Below are 16138 nucleotides of genomic sequence, written 5' to 3' on the forward strand. Positions count from 1 at the left end.
ATCTCGGCCCCACTTGGGGTCGTGTGCAGGACAACCAATTGATGTGTCGCTCTCACATCGATGTTTCTCTCTCTTGCTCTTCCTTCCTCTCTCCCTCCTGCTCTATCTGAAGGTAAATGCAAAAATGTCCTCGGGTGAGGATAAAAAAAAAACACTGATAAGAGAAAAAAATTGATTTGCTGCCTCCTGCATGCCCCACACTGTGGATGGAGCCTGCAACCTGGACATATGCCCTGACAGGAATTGAACCGGTGACTTCTTGGTGCATGGGACAACACTCAATCCACTGAGCCACACCGCCCGGGCAGAAACTCTATAGCAACAGTTCTCAACCTGTGGGTCGTGACCCCTTTGGGGGTCGAACGACCCTTTCACAGGGGTCGCCTAAGACCATCGTAAAACACAAATTTCCTGTGGTCTTAGGAACCGAGACACCGCTCCTCTATCCGTCTCCAGGCGGGTCCGCCGACATACAACATGAGGAACTGTGTTAAAGGGTGGCGGCATTAGGAAGGTTGAGAACCACTGCTCTATACCCTTTAAACAGCAATTCCCCATGTCTACCTCTCCCTGGCCCCTAGTAACTACCATTTTACTTTCTGTGTTTATGAATTTGACTACTTTATTTATTTTTTTGTTGTTGTTGCTTTAAATCTGTGACTGTTTTCCAGAGTTCTGACATGCTTTTCTTTTTTTAATCCTCACCCAAGGACATTTTTCCCATTTTTTTTTTGTTCAGCTTAGAGTGGGAGGGCGAGAGAGAGGACGCGATGATGAGAGAGAACATCGATGTGAAGGGACCACACCGATGTGGCTTGCCACCCACATGACCAACCAGGGCCAGGGACAAACTGCAACGGAAGTACATGCCCTTAGCGGGAACCGAACCCGGGTCTCTCTCGACCGCGGGCCGATGCTCTAACCGCTGAGCCAAACCGGCCAGGGCTGACTACTTTAAATATCTCATAAGTGGAATCATAAGAGTATTTGTTCTTTTATAACTGGCTTATTTCATTTAGTGTAACGTCCTAAAGGTTCAGCCATATTATAGGATGTGACAGGATTTTCTTTCTGTTCTATTTGTTTCTTTTATATTAGAGTGTTCAGCCTTTAAGTGCATGACAAAGTTTACATCCACCCCTGTTCTGGAATCATCTCTTACTGAGCTGTGACTGAGTTTCTACAGTTATGAAATTGAGGGAGGAAACTAGATCCCCCATGTCTTACCAGAAGCCAGTATACTAACCTTTGGGGCCACTATGTCTCAGTTTTCATTTGACCCAGACTATGTCTCTTTAGAGAGCTACATATTAATTGCTGCATATATAACAGCAGGCTTGTATCTCAGGAGGGACATTTTAACCTCAGCCCTGCCCCTAAGCACATGGTAAACCACACCTACTATAGGATTTGTGTACAGTGCTTTAAATTTTTCCTAGAACCAGGTGAGTAATTTGCCTTGAATTTTCTTTTTATTAAGCTTTTTAATTTTGCAGGCAAATTGGCCCAAGAACATTGGTATGGTCTGAGAAAGAGCAGGTGGAAAAGTCTGCTTACGAATTTTCTGAGGTTGGTCACATAGTCACCTTTTTAAACAATTGTAGACAATCGTTTTAAGATTTTGATTATGAAAGGTGATGGTGTTAAGTGATGTGGTAAAAGAATCAAATATATGTCATGTGAATTTGTATCTGCAGAATTTTTTTGTATTGTTTTCATTTCAAATAAGTATCATTAACTCATAACCTTCATAGAAAGCAATATGTAGTTTTAAGAATTTATTATGATAATGATGAAGACATACCAATATATATGCATTAATTTTCCAGACTGAATCTATGCTTAAAATTGCAGAAGATCTGGGAGGCCCGTATGTATGGGGGCAGTATGACCTATTGGTCCTGCCGCCGTCCTTCCCTTATGGCGGCATGGAAAACCCTTGCCTCACTTTTGTAACTCCTACTCTGCTGGTAAGTGTAAATATGTTTTCATTTAAATTGACTTCTCCCCAAATATAAACCTAGGAATGAAGAACCTTAGACTCCTAATAATTTTAAAAAGTATTTTGTTTATATAACCCTTATTTCTAATTTTATTGCTTATTGTGGTTATCATCATCATCTCATTTTTTCTTAAGAAAATAATTTGGCCATTTGAGAGAAAATAATAGTTTGTGTAAGCTATTTGGGGATATTAGGGCGTGGAGGACTGCATAACAGCAATCTATTGATGAGTTATGTATCCAGACAAAGAAACTACACCATTTACACTTGGCATATAGGTACTAGTAAAAAAACAAAGAAAGAAACAGAAAAAAAAGAAAAGGAAAAAAACCTCAATTTACCATGAATAGGAAAGGATTAGGCCACAGTATATGGTTATGTTTTATATGTCTTGTAAGATACCTCAAATCCTTCCTAGAACCAGTAGGTAGGATTAGCAACTACATAAGTAAAATAGAGTACATTATAAGAGACACTATAAACTTTAAAAATATATATACTGTGGGTAATAGAGAGGTAGAAGGTAAGTAAGGGTAAATAAGAACAGATATAAAAAATGGAAATAGGAGAAATGTTTCCTAGAAAATTAGAGACAAGGATACTGGCCCTGCTGGTATTGGAAAAATTCTCTAGGATAATTAGGAGAGAAAGAATGATGCTGTTTTTGGTCCTTCATTTTTTTGTTTTATTTTCTTAATACATGTCTCTTGAACTCTGGCATGCCATGCAGAAATAGAGTGGACAGTTAATGCCAGAACACTACATCTTAATACAGGTGGTTATAGATGTAATTTGCCTACTAAATACTAAGGTAATTTTCTTCTTTTTTAGGCAGGTGACAGGTCACTCTCCAATGTAAGTTAAACATTTATTATCATGGTTTTACACTCATGAACTATTAAGTCAAAAGAATTTAAAATATCCATTGTACATATTGTTATATTGAAGATACGGTTATAAAAGAAAACTTGAGAATTCTTGTTGTAAGACATTACATTAACCATTATTCATAAATGCCTTAACCATTCTTAAATCATTAACAGATTTAAGAACATTTTATGGTTTTATCTCTTCATATGTTCATTAAATTTGTTTTTCATTGATTTTTTTGGAGAGAGTTGAAAGGAGGGAAGCGGGTAGGAGAGAGAGAAACATCGATGTGAGAGAGACACATTGACTGGTTGCCTTCCGCACATGAACCCACAACCCAGGTATGTGCCCTTGACCGGGAATCGAACCCATGACCCTTCTGTCTTCGGACCAATGCTCTGACCACTGAGCCAAACCAGCCAGGGCGATTAAATATTTTTTTAATGAAGTGATGTATCCATTTAATTTGACATTTTCTAAATGATTTTTTTTTGTTCCTAATTTTTTTAACTGTGCTGTACTTTTTTGTCTTTGGCTAAATTATTTTTTTGTTGTTGAACTGAGTAACAATGTGAACCTCTCAGCTAAATGTTAAAAAAGAACCAACAACTTGGATTTGAAAGAACTAGAATGTTTATGTAATGAGTTATTTTAGGATAAGGTAATCAATTTTACTACTAATTATGTCCATTATTTTCTTTAGGTTATTGCACATGAAATATCACATAGTTGGACAGGAAATCTAGTGACCAACAAAACTTGGGATCACTTTTGGTAAGATTTATTTTATCATTTCTCTATCAGTTCTTGTGATTAATATCTTTTCCTGCCTCCCACCACTCAAATTGTTTTGTGTGTATATCTTGTTTTTCTCTGGTATTATGTCATTGGTACACAGATTTCTTTTTTTTTGAATCCTGTAATACTTGTCACAGTGCTATGTAGTAGACCTAGGTATTCAGTTAATGCTTGTTATTTAGTTCCTGGGACAGTCACATTGTGGTACATGGACATGTAAAATCAGATCCACGGCTTAATTTTCCCTGCTGCCCTCTGCTTGGCCCGGCTTCCCCTGCTTGTGGATTGGATGCAGGGAAGCCACCCAGGCAGCCGCCTAGAGGGAGTGGTCATGCTTTACAATTGCTGTACTTTGTGGAAAACCCAGTATAAAATACCTTGTTGATTATCATGCCTTTTCCTGTCAGCTATGTCACTGTTTTTATTTTTATTTAAAAACCTTTTCCAGGTTAAATGAAGGACATACTGTGTATTTGGAACGCCACATTTGTGGACGGTTGTTTGGTGAAAAATTCAGACATTTTCATGCTCTAGGAGGATGGGGAGAACTACAGAATTCGGTAAATGAGTCATACTTTAAAAAGCAGTCATCTAGCCCTGGCTAGTTTGGCTCAGCTGTTAGAGTATCTGCCCGAGGACCAAAGGGTCTCGGGTTCAATTCCTGGTCAAGGGCATGTACCTGGATTGCAGATTTGATCCCCAGCCCCAGTCCGGGGCTTGGAGGAGGCAGCCACTTGATGCACTTCTCAAATCAATGTTTCTCTCTCTTTCTCTCTCTCTCCCCCCTTCCACTCTATCTAAAAATCAATGGAAAAATATCCTCAGGTGAAGATTAAGAAAATAAATAAATAAAGGCATCCATCCAAAGTTGTATAGGTGTTCAGAAATTTAGGTTTGAAAAGCACCTTTCCTAAGTAGCAACAAGAAAATTATTTTTACAGGTGTGGAAAATCTAGCAGATGCTGAAATAATATTCTATTAAACCCTACCCTAAATGTGTTCATGACCAGTAGGACCTCACTGGGTCTTTGAGATTAAAATGGTCAGTTACTATTTTTGAATTTTATTTGGTGTAAGTATGTAATTTTTAAGCTCTGTCTCCTGAAAGCTGAATTTGCTGACCAGAAACATTTTTCTAGACTTTTACAAGAATAAAGCTTATTATTGGGCAAGAAATACCATGGAACATTACATAAGTAGATATTCCATTAATAGACTTCTAGACATTTATACAAACACATCCTACAGTTTCCAGACTCTGAGTTGTGCATGGTCTAGACTTCCTAAAGTTATGCCACTGAGGGGAAGTAATGCTTTCTCATTAACTTGTTTGCGTGGTGGTAACTAGTCTTCATGTTGAACATTCATCTAATTTTGTGTCTTGCAGATAAAGACTTTTGGTGATACACATCCTTTCACCAAACTTGTGGTTGATCTGACAAATGTAGACCCTGATGAAGCATATTCTTCAGTTCCCTATGAGAAGGGCTTTGCTTTACTCTTTCACCTTGAGCAACTTCTAGGAGGACCAGGTAAGTGGTTGGCATTTTCTGTTTTCTTTTTTTAGGGTAACATAAAGAAAAAGGAAGAGTTTTTTGCCTGGCTGGTGTGGCACAGTGGTTGAGCGTCGACCCATGCACAAAGAGGTTGCCAGTTTGATTCCCAGTCAGGGCACATGCCTGGGTTGCAGGCTTGAGCGTGCAGGAGGCAGCCGATCGATGTTTCTCTCTCATCAATGTTTCTATCTGTCTCTCCATCTCCCTTCCTCTCTCTCTAAAAATCAATAAAAGCATATAAAAAAAATAAAAGGCAATAAATGTAAAATTTCCAAGAAAAAAAGAATAAGGAAGAATTTTTAACTGTTGTTTTGTTCATTTTATTCTTCCAGTTTCTTCTGTATATAGTTGCTGAAGAAATCTGTATCATTTTCTAATGTTACCTCTCTACTTAAAACCTCAAATAACCAAATAGTTCAAAATTGTATTGCTTGACTTAATTAAAAAAAGCAACTCATCATCATTTTTTTTTCTTTCTTGATTTTAGAGAGAGAGGAAGGGAGAGGGAGAGATAGAAACATCAGTGAGAGAGAACATCAGCTGGCTGCCCCCTGTACACCCCTGACTGGGGATCAGGCCCACAACCTGGGCATGTGCCCTGACCAGGAATCAAACCAGTGACCTCTGTGCATGGGTCGACGCTCAACCACTGAGCCACTCTGGCTGGGCGCAACTCATCATTACTTTAAAAATTAGGAAAATAATATATATTCATTGAAAAAAAATGTGTGTGGTACAGAATTTCATAAGATTAACAAGTGAGAGTCCTTCAGTGACCTTTCCATTCCCTGGGGATAACCATTGTTAGCAGTTTGGTGTGTATGGCTGCAGATCTTTTTCTAAGCATAAATGAACAAATAGACAAATAAATATATATAATTATTTTAATTACAGGAAAGGAATCACACTATATACTTATTCTACTTTCTTCAATTTCAATATTTTACATACATCCTTCCATGTCAGAACATACAAATCTATCTTACACATTTTTTTAAAAAATCCTCACTGGAGGATACTTTTCCATGGATTTTTAGATAGAGTGGGATGGGGGAAAGGGGAAGAGAGAGAGAGAGAGAGAGAGAGAGAGAGAGAGTGAGAGAGAGAGAGACATCAGTTGGTTGCCTTCTACCCTCAGGGGTCAGGGGTCAAACCTGCAATTGAGGTACGTGCCGTTGACCTCGAATTGAACCCTTCGGTCTATGGGCCAATGCTCTAACCACTAAGCCAAACCAGCCAGGGCTATCTTAAACTTTTTAAAAATATGTTTTGATTGATCTTTTAAAGAGAGAGGAAGGGAGAGAGAGAAACATTGATGTGAGAGAGGACCATCAGTCGGCTGCCTCTTGCACACTCCCCACTGGGGGCTGAGCCTGCAACCCCGGGCATGTGCCCTGACCGGGACTGGAACTGGGACCTCTCTGTCCATGGGACGATGCTCGATCCACTGAGCCACACCAGCCGGGTTGTCTTACACTTTTAATGCCATCCTAGTATTAGAAGTATAGATGTGCTGAGTTTAAGTAACCTTCCCTGTTGCTGGGCGTGTAGATGTTCTCCTTTGTGGACTGACTTTGGACCCATTCCTCATCTGGACCATTCTGCCTGTCCCGTCTTATTTCTCCTTTCCAGTCATATAGGGCCATTGCTTTTTGAACTTGTGCTGTGTATTCCTTTTCTGTGTCTTTGTTGTATGATCCCTTCTGTAGTTAGGGCTTCTTGTCTCCCTTCCACCAAGTTACATATATTCTTCAAGTCCCAACTCAAGTCCTACCTCTTTTTTTGAACATTCTTTCACTCTTAAAGCCCTCACTGGCTTCCCTCTTCTCTGAGCGTTCTCTGTGGTTAACGGTACAATGCCAAGCACCAGGAAAAAAAATAAATAATTACCTTTCTATTAATAGACTTTTTTTTTTTTTTAACTCTCAGAGGTTTTCCTAGGATTCTTAAAGGCTTACGTTGAGAAATTTTCCTACAAGAGCATAACCACTGATGACTGGAAGGACTTCCTGTATTCTCACTTTAAAGATAAGGTTGGCTTTTAAGAGCTCTCTTATTTCCTGTGCCCTGTATATCTCTAACGGCTACTGGTTAGGCTGATCCGAATTACTTAATAGTGGTATTGGTCTAAGCTAAATTGTTTTAAAACTCAGTCTTTCATTGTATTTTTTCCTATTTAAAATGTGATACGTGAACTATGTGTAGAATTATCCTATTTCAGAGAGATCCGCATTAGTGTTTTAGAAATGTAGTTTTTGTATGTATTAAAATTTTTCATATTTTAGTTATTTAACAGAACACAGTTAATAATAAATTTATTTTAGAAAAGAGACTTAGCAATTATCTTGACATGTCAGTATAGACTAAATTAGATTTGAGGACCTAAAAGTCTGTTTTAGAGTCTTTTTCAGTAGAAAAGCTTGTTCTCTAGAAAACTGGGTGTGCTTACTGTTCACAGGTGGATATTCTCGACCAAGTGGATTGGAATGCCTGGCTGTACTCTCCTGGCCTGCCTCCTGTGAAACCCAAGTCGGGACTTGCCCTGTTCATGGTTTCCTTCTCATTCTAATCCTAGGGCTCCTCCAAATATCTGGAAGGGCTTTACGCCTTCCTTATGCTGTTACTAGTTAGTGATGAGAGCAGAGTTGTTGGGTGTTTGAACTTTAAACCTGAGGTCAGAAGAACAATCTCCATGACATTTAAATATAAATCAGTTAAATTCATGCAAATACTTATTTAGTACCTCTTTTTGCACAAGGAGGGTGAGAGATAAAGAGTAAGATGTTGCCCTTTCCGTGAAAACATTTGCAGTAAGAAAAATAACCTAAGTATTATGTTAATCATTGTAACAGTGTTATAAGTTATCATTCCCATTTCCAGAGGAGGGAAATGAGGCTTAGCTAGATAAGTGTCTTGCCCAAGGTTATACAGCAAGTAAGAAAAAGGAGTTGAGATTCAAACCCTGGGTGTCTTAACCCCTCCAATACAGAGCCTTTTAAACTAAGCACCTTCTTCAATCAGGGACCCAAACCCTGGTCTTTTACGAGTCTCATGAGGGTGCAAACTCCTGCATGTTCTAGCCAGGAATGCTGTTCCTTTTATCGGGAGTACTCTTTATCAGTTCATCTCAGCACTTGGACTCATTCCTGGGCGTCTCTGACCAGGTCAGGTCTCCCAGTCAGGGTTTCTTGGTGCTCTGTATTACCTCTTCATAGCTGTTGCCACAGTAGTAATTCTGCATTTACTTGTGTGATTATTGTCGTCTTTCTCCTTCACTACATTGAGGCACCATGAGAGCAGGGCTGATACATCTGGTTTTGCTCATTACTTTTCTTAGGACGTTGCCATAAATAAGGGTTGCTTCCCTCCTTGGGCTAATTCCTACCTAGTTCTTTTCATTACATTGAGAAGGAAATTTCAGGGCACCAAGAAACAGACCAGCCAAGGGTTTTTTATTGTCCTATCTATCATTCCTTTCTAAATCACTGTTAAGTAACCTTCAAGGTGATTGAGCAATCCAGGATCTCTGATCCTATTTGGTCTTGAGGACAAACCAAAGGTTTGCCTCAAGTCCACAGCCTGAGTGCTTCATGAAGATAACCTGGCAGCTGATTCAAAGGTCACTGCTTGGACTCGTATTTCCTCCCTAGAGCACAGGCTCTCCTGACGCAGGTTCTACAGCAACTTCTAGTCAAAACCTGCTTCATGTAGGCCCTAAGGGCAGGTACACCTCTGTTCTCTAACAGACACATTTCAGGGCAGGCAGACACCATTTACAGACGAAGAGGGCTGTGTTTTGTAAGAATCTTGCACACATCACCCGGTCTCTTCCATTACTGTAAAACATATGATTTATTTTCTAACATGAGATCACACAAATATCAGTGTAACTTGCTTGATTTAATGGTCAGAGTTTGTTATTTCCACTTTTTTCTGAAAAGAGAGAAATGAAGTTAGCATCATATGATTTCAGAGTCTCCTAAGAGTCTCCTGTGACATCAGTTTCCCCAGTGATTAGAACATGCCTGTCACATAGTGCTTGCAGATTCATTGGATAGTTAGATGACTGGTTGTTTGTCTGTTGTCCCCAGAGCCCAGAACTGCTCCTGCCCCACAGTAAACACTAGATATGCTTTCCCGAGCCCCAGTCCCTTCAGCTTCCACCACGCAAGCGTATGACAGTCGTGGCTGCGATGCTTTGGCGTTCTTTCCAAAGAATAATCAGGAGTTTCATTAATTTGGTATCCACTTGGATTTTCAAGTTCTCGGATGACACCAGTCATATTCAAGTCAGGCAGATGATTTCCTTTTCCCCGCACCCTGGAGTTCTTTTTCTTTATTTAAAAATAACTTTGAAGTTTAAGTATGTTCTGTAACCTGCAGTTATGCAAAAGCATGTGCATTTTTATACATTTAATCTTTAATATTTTCTCATCTTTGCAGTTATGATATGACTCTGACAAATGCTTGTATTGCCCTAAGTCAAAGATGGATTACTGTGAGTACTAATGTGTGGCTTTTGACTCCTATTTGAACTATAAAAATACGTCTCTGCTACACATGAAGGTGGTGGGGCCAGGGGTGGTGGGTACTTGACTCATGTATTTGGAAAGGCTATTTGTAAGTCAGGTGTATACCAGCTCCCAGTGTGTCGTTAAGTTTAATGGGGAAAACAAGTAGATGTTGATAGCATTGGTTCTGAGTTTTCTTGCTTCGCTTCAACTCTTTAAAAAAGTATGCAAAAATATTTGCATTTTTTCCTTTTCCTCATAAATCATTTGTGAGCTGCTACTTCAAATATAGCCATTCCACATACAAAGAAAATCTAAATTGACCTTGGGCCCTGGCTGGTTTGGCTCAGCTGTTGGAACGTCGGCCTGCTGTCCAGAGAGACCCGGGTTCGGTTCCCACTAAGGGCGTGTGCTTTGGTTGCAGTTTGTCCCTGGCCTTGGTTGGTTGTATGGGTGGCAGCCACTCGATGTGTCTCTTTCACGTCGATGTTTCTCTCTCTTCCTCTCTCTCCCTCCCACTCTGTCTGAACAAAAAATGGAAAAATGTTCTCGGGTGAAAATAAAAAAAATAATAATAAAATGACCTTGGGTGCCGCTAGTGCTACCTGGTGGGGAAGAACGGAGGCACTTCGCTCCGTTGGTATTGCTCACAGCTCTGAAACTTCCCGAAGAGGAGCTTCTCCCTGTATACATGGAAACTTAACCCTTAGAGCAACCAGGGCGAGTGTAAACCTCGGATAATTCTTTAATGGAACATTTAGGAATAATTCTTATAGAGGAAAAATAATTTTTCTCTACGCTCTGAGTTTTTAGCTGAGATCCCTGGTACAAAAGATGTCAAAAGTTTCCTCCACTCTTGCTATTAATAATCTTTTTTTTTTAAAGCACTAAAGATTTTAGGAGTCATAATTATAGTGATGCAATTTCAGAAATATTATAGTTAAGGCTTACATTTATTTTTTATAATTCTATATATTCTTGTATTTCTGTCTTTTTCTTAATTTTTACTTTTATATCAGGTAAAACAATAAATATTGAATTGTACATGAATGGAAATAACCAGGTAACATTTATTTTAGGCCAAAGAAGATGATTTAAATTCATTCAGCGCAGCGGACTTGAAAGATCTCTCTTCTCATCAGTTGAATGAATTTTTAGCACAGATGCTTCAGAAAGTAAGTACTAGCTCAAAGCATTAGAATGGGCATAAGGCACAGCATTTACGTCAAACCCAACCTGGAAAAAAATATTAATGTGGAAACTAATAGAAAATAATAATTTTTAAAATTCATTTACTTAAAAACATTTGTATGCCTACTATGTTTAGTATTGTGCTGAATATAAAAATATACATAAGAAAGACATCGAGTCCTCAAAAAGTTTATAATCTAGTAAGAAAGGTCACACATGCAAAATTTAGCTATAAAAGGAGGTATATTTTAAGTATCATTTGAGAAAAAATTAGGAAGAAAGACTCCCGACTGGCAGGATCAGGGATCTGGAGGCATGGGGCTGGCTTGGAGCAGAGCAGAGTCGGGGAGGGAGCCGCAGGGGGCGGAGCCTGCCCAGCGCCGCAGGAGTGGGCGGTGCCTCTGGTCAGGGCCCTGATGCAGGTAACACTAGAAAGGTGGTAGGGTCCGATGGGGTAAGTCTTGAATGCTAAGAATTTCAGATTTTATTCTAGTAAGTAGGAAGGGGTTTAACATGTTTAACAAGAGTCATGTGGTGAAATGGTGGTTATGGAAACTGCTCTGCTGGTGATGTGGAGGCTGGACTGACATGAGGAACACCAGGGGAGGGAGGCTCGGAGGACGGGACACGGAGGGGCTGTGGGAAGGGGAAGAATAGGACGGTGAGAGGGAGTCACACAGGGTGAAAGCACAGGCTTTTGTGACTGACTGGACGTGGGGTTAACAGGGAAGAGTCCGAGCCGATCTGAAGGTTTCAAACCCAGGTCATGAGGAGAACATGTGAGACGGAAGGATGCTGCGTTTGGAGAGGGAGGTAATGACCGATGGGGTCTTTACTGTTACATGACAGGAAGGTCTCAGGTCAGAGGACGTGACAAGCATGGAGAAGACTTTGAACACATTGATGCAGAAGGAGGAATGGGATTCTAAGGCAACAGGGGCCTCAGAATCAGTTGTTAGTGCACCAAGCCATCATGGTTTCACAGATGTCTGTAGCAACCCGTGTGGCCGAGGACCAGGAAGGAAGGAAGCGTGGGGGGCAGGGGGGGAGCCTGGGAGGTGACCTTACCCAGCTCACCTCCCAGGGCCAACTTGGAGTTTAGTTGAAACGAAACAGTTTGGGAAGAGCCTAGCAGTTGGCAAGAGCAGAGATGGTTGGTGAGTGTGGAGTGAGCTGTCAGATGAGGTCAGGATGGAGGAGAGAACTTCCGTCTACCCAGTGGCACCTCGGCCTGCACTCTGCACGCCCCCGACCACTGTCCAGACTGAACTCTTCTTGCTTTTTTTCGCCCGAACGTGCTGTCTTCTAGACCGGGTAGAGGTGGGCACAGGAGGGCTGTGAACCCCTTGAAACTGTATATAGAAGTTTGTGTTTATATGGTAAATGTCTTGTTTTTTCCCTAAAGAAAGGATCTATAATACTCATCAGATTCTGAAAGGAGTCTGTAATGTCGAAGTTTAAACTGCTATTTTGTAGGGCTATAGATAATTTAAAAGGGATTTCAGAGGAAATATGCAAAGATAAAGCTGGGGGGATTTTGAGCAAAAAGTCAAGAAACTGATACAATCTGGAGAATGGAACAAATTTAAAATATACAGGGCATAAGGAAGAACTTGAAAGACTGGAAAGAATCTGAAAGTTAATATTTATATATACCAAAAAGTCTGAGGAGCATAATTCTCTTAATTCTCTGAGTACCTCACAAATTAAATTACCCCTTTGCTCCCAGTAGAACACCCTTATCTAGAATAAGTTTGCACAAAATTTATTTTAGTGTGCATTTGTTTCTTTTATTTTTATCTAATTTACTTTTATATTATAAAATATTTAGGATTTTAATCTGGCTAAGAATTTCTCTCCAGCTCCTTTCTTCCAAGGAATCCTGTTGAAATGATACATTATACTTTTCATTTTGCTCTTAGGCACCTCTTCCATTGGGGCACATAAAGCGAATGCAAGAGGTGTACAACTTCAATGCCATTAACAATTCTGAAATACGATTCAGGTACATCATTTTAACTTGTCTCTGTGGAAGAAAGTAGAAAACTAGTTTCAAAGGCGGAGAAAGGGGAAGCTGAACAGGAGTCTCGAGACATCCTAGTCAAGTTTCCTGCTTCTGTGTAAATAATTAGTGTTTTTTTAAGGAATAGTTGCAATACCTATAAGATGATAGTATTAATCTTTTTATTAGAATTTGTTCTAAGCTTCCCTTGCATTTAAAAAAGATTAGGATTGAGGATTCAGTGGTAAATAGGCATCCTTCCACAGCTAGCCCAATTAACTCCAAACTGGGAATAGTGAGAAACCTCTGATTCTGTTATGTGGTTAATCTTTCTTAATTCAGATTTGTAGTGTAAGGTTTAAAGCAAAGTTTAATTCCTTCAGAAAGTGCATATATAAGGTACTTGAGCACCTTTTTACTCCAGACCTTTTAAAACGTGTGGTATTTTTAAAGAAGAAATTCCTCTACCTTCTCCTCTCCAATTATTAAATTGTATATGTAAGTACCTGAGATTCTCAGACCAAAGACATAATATAAAGTGGTGTACAGTGTAACTACAATAGGATTATTTATCCTTACAAAAGTTATTTTCAAATATAACTGTCGTATCCTGTCTCTTCCTCCTCCTTCCCTATCTCATGTTCCCTGAAAATCCTTCTTTCAGATGGTTGCGACTCTGCATTCAATCGAAATGGGAGGAAGCAATTCCTTTGGCTCTAAAAATGGTGACTGAACAAGGAAGAATGAAGTTTACACGACCCTTATTCAAGTAAGGCCAAGTCAAGCTACGCTTTGAATTTATGTAAGGGTGGGGCGGGGGGAAAAAGCTTAAGTGTTTTTGTTGTTGCTAAAATACTTTGTGAAATAGAATCTAAAAATAATACATATTTTTAAGTTTGTTAAAGGTTATAGATATTATTTTTGTATAGGAATTAATACTTGTGAAAATTTTAAATTTCATTAGCTTTAAAAGCATTATATATGGTTTACCTGTTATGGGCCAAATAGGGCTAGATACTGATGAAAAGCAAATAAATCAAAGACAATCTTACAGACATAGAAAGATCTTTAAAAGCAAGTAGAAGATAACCGGTAAGTAGGCATGGATAAGAAAAATGTCCGAAGAAGAACTGAGCAGGTAAAGCCAAATGTTTTGGATTCAGATGTTGCAATGAGGTGACAGAGTGGTTGCTAACATAAGGAAGGTTGGTAAAGGGGGAAGTTGTATCTTGACTGCAAGCTACATTAAAAAATACTCTCGGTGAAATGATTTTGACTGTGGATGTGGCAGGAATTCTGAACAAAAGATAATCATGACATAAATATCCATGATTATTTATGTTTGCTTTTTGTTTATGTCACAATGTCTTCTCTTTTTTTTGGCAGGGACCTCGCTGCCTTTGACAAGTCTCACGATCAAGCCATCCGCACCTACCAGGAGCACAAAGAGAGTATGCACCCCGTGACTGCCATGCTGGTGGGCAAGGACCTAAACGTGGACTGAGCCCTGCCTGTTGCCCCTGTCAGATGTTTCTCTTTTTTAAACTGAATTCATAAAGAAGAATAGCACTCCAGCTCATAGTGTAACTAAAAATGTTTTTTACTTTTGGCTTTTTATTGTTTGGTCAGTGGTTTTCATAAATAAAGCTGAGTTTCCTTCCCCCTCCACCCCCCAAGTGGTATGTTCCTTATAAAGTGAATTATATAAAAGCTTAAACTTTTGATTCATAAATGTAAAATTTTCAGTTTCATGTTGACGTTCTCCCAGTACGGTCACAAAATATGTCAACATATTTACCCGTTACTTTAAGTTCTTTCATTTGAATCTGTTGCACACCAAGAATTCGGCATGATTAGGGTTTTGGCTTTTAAGTAACCATAAACATGACCACTTCGTCGGATTTGCTCATCACCCAGCTGGTGGACACAGGGTGAACTCCCTTGTCAAAATGTGTCAACTCTAGGGGAGCACTCTGCTCCTCATGCCTGGATCCACTTGCTGATCCTCTGGGCTTGTCCCCTCTCCTGTCCATTAGGCTCTGGTGACCACCCTGAACACCAGTCCTTCCCATCAGTCTCCTGATGGTCTGTTCAGCCTGCCTCATCTCTTTAGTGGTCAGCAGACATCCTTCACCAACACAGAGCACACAGCACGTAGACAGAAATATTGAAAACAATACAACATTGATCCAAGTGAGAGAGTAACAAGGTACACCTGTGAATGCCTTGTGGCACCCAGGGTGCCTCAGCACAGTTTGGGAACCACTGTTCAATGAGTTGGGATTCTTTTTCTTTTTTTCATCCTCACCCAAGGACATTTTTCCATTTTTTTGTTCAGATAGAGTGGGAGGGAGAGAGAGAAACATGGACGTGAAGGGGACACATCAAGTAGTTGCCACCCGCACAACCAACCAGGGCTGGAGACAAATTGCAACCGAGGTACGCGCCCTTAGCGGGAACCGAACCCGGGTCTCTCTGGACCACAGGCCGATGCTCTAACCGCTGAGCCAAACCGGCCAGGGCGAGTTGGGATTCTTTGATTGTACCTGACAGCAACCCAAATGACGAGAAGTCAGAAAGGGAACAGGAGGGTTATTTTAAGACTAGGGTAGAGGGAGGTTATCGGAACCTGTGGACAGACAGACACTGACCCAGGACGGCAGAGCCGTCAGTGCCCTGGCCTCCTTTCTGTTTCTGTAGTCCACACTGTATAGTTTGGCTGTCACCAGCTTTACTGTTGCAAATAATTCTTAGCATGTGGAGAGACTGTCTTAATTTCAAATTTCCAGAAGTGAGACTGACCCAGGTTGGGTCCACTCCTGGCCAAATAAACTGTAGCAAAGAGGAATGGTGTTTTTTAGTATAAATGCGGGTGAAGGTATATCATTATTAAATATCCCCCCAAAAGTGCTAATGCAGTGGCAAAAGTCTCAAAACGGGAGCAAACCCCCAAAAGGTGGGGCAGATAAAGAGACAGCTTCCTGTTCGTTCCTATAATCCTGAGACTGCAGCTCCACTCTGCCTGGACACGTATCTATAGCTGCAGTGTGATTCTGTTTCCCAGGGTCTGTTCTCACTTGTGTTCAGTGCCAGGTACACCAGGGAGAACAGCTGGAATCCCTGGTCTATAATCACGTTCTAAGTGATTAGACTTGGGCAAATCCCCAAACCCACATGATAACTTTCAAAGGTGTCTCCAGCCCTCTA

General features: G+C 40.2%; 1 protein-coding gene across 2 annotated transcripts in view; it reads left to right on the forward strand.

Moving 5' to 3' along the window:
• LTA4H (leukotriene A4 hydrolase) overlaps positions 1-14595 on the forward strand; it is a 32291-nt gene extending 17696 nt beyond the window's left edge. The window contains exons 7-19 of one of the 2 annotated variants that reach the window (XM_036252481.1): positions 1497-1569; positions 1830-1970; positions 2835-2858; positions 3577-3647; positions 4120-4231; positions 5059-5203; positions 7157-7260; positions 7686-7756; positions 9671-9725; positions 10818-10913; positions 12852-12934; positions 13596-13700; positions 14318-14595. In XM_036252481.1, the coding sequence (XP_036108374.1) occupies positions 1497-1569; positions 1830-1970; positions 2835-2858; positions 3577-3647; positions 4120-4231; positions 5059-5203; positions 7157-7260; positions 7686-7756; positions 9671-9725; positions 10818-10913; positions 12852-12934; positions 13596-13700; positions 14318-14435 (1198 nt within the window). In that variant the 3' untranslated portion in view covers positions 14436-14595. The remainder of the gene's footprint in view (positions 1-1496; positions 1570-1829; positions 1971-2834; positions 2859-3576; positions 3648-4119; positions 4232-5058; positions 5204-7156; positions 7261-7685; positions 7757-9670; positions 9726-10817; positions 10914-12851; positions 12935-13595; positions 13701-14317) is intronic. The other variant, XM_036252482.1, reaches the window with a different exon arrangement.
• The last annotated feature ends 1543 nt before the right edge of the window (positions 14596-16138 follow it).

Source organism: Molossus molossus, unplaced genomic scaffold, assembly GCF_014108415.1.
Source record: "Molossus molossus isolate mMolMol1 unplaced genomic scaffold, mMolMol1.p scaffold_m16_p_10, whole genome shotgun sequence".
In the NCBI taxonomy this organism is placed as follows: Eukaryota; Metazoa; Chordata; class Mammalia; order Chiroptera; family Molossidae; genus Molossus; species Molossus molossus.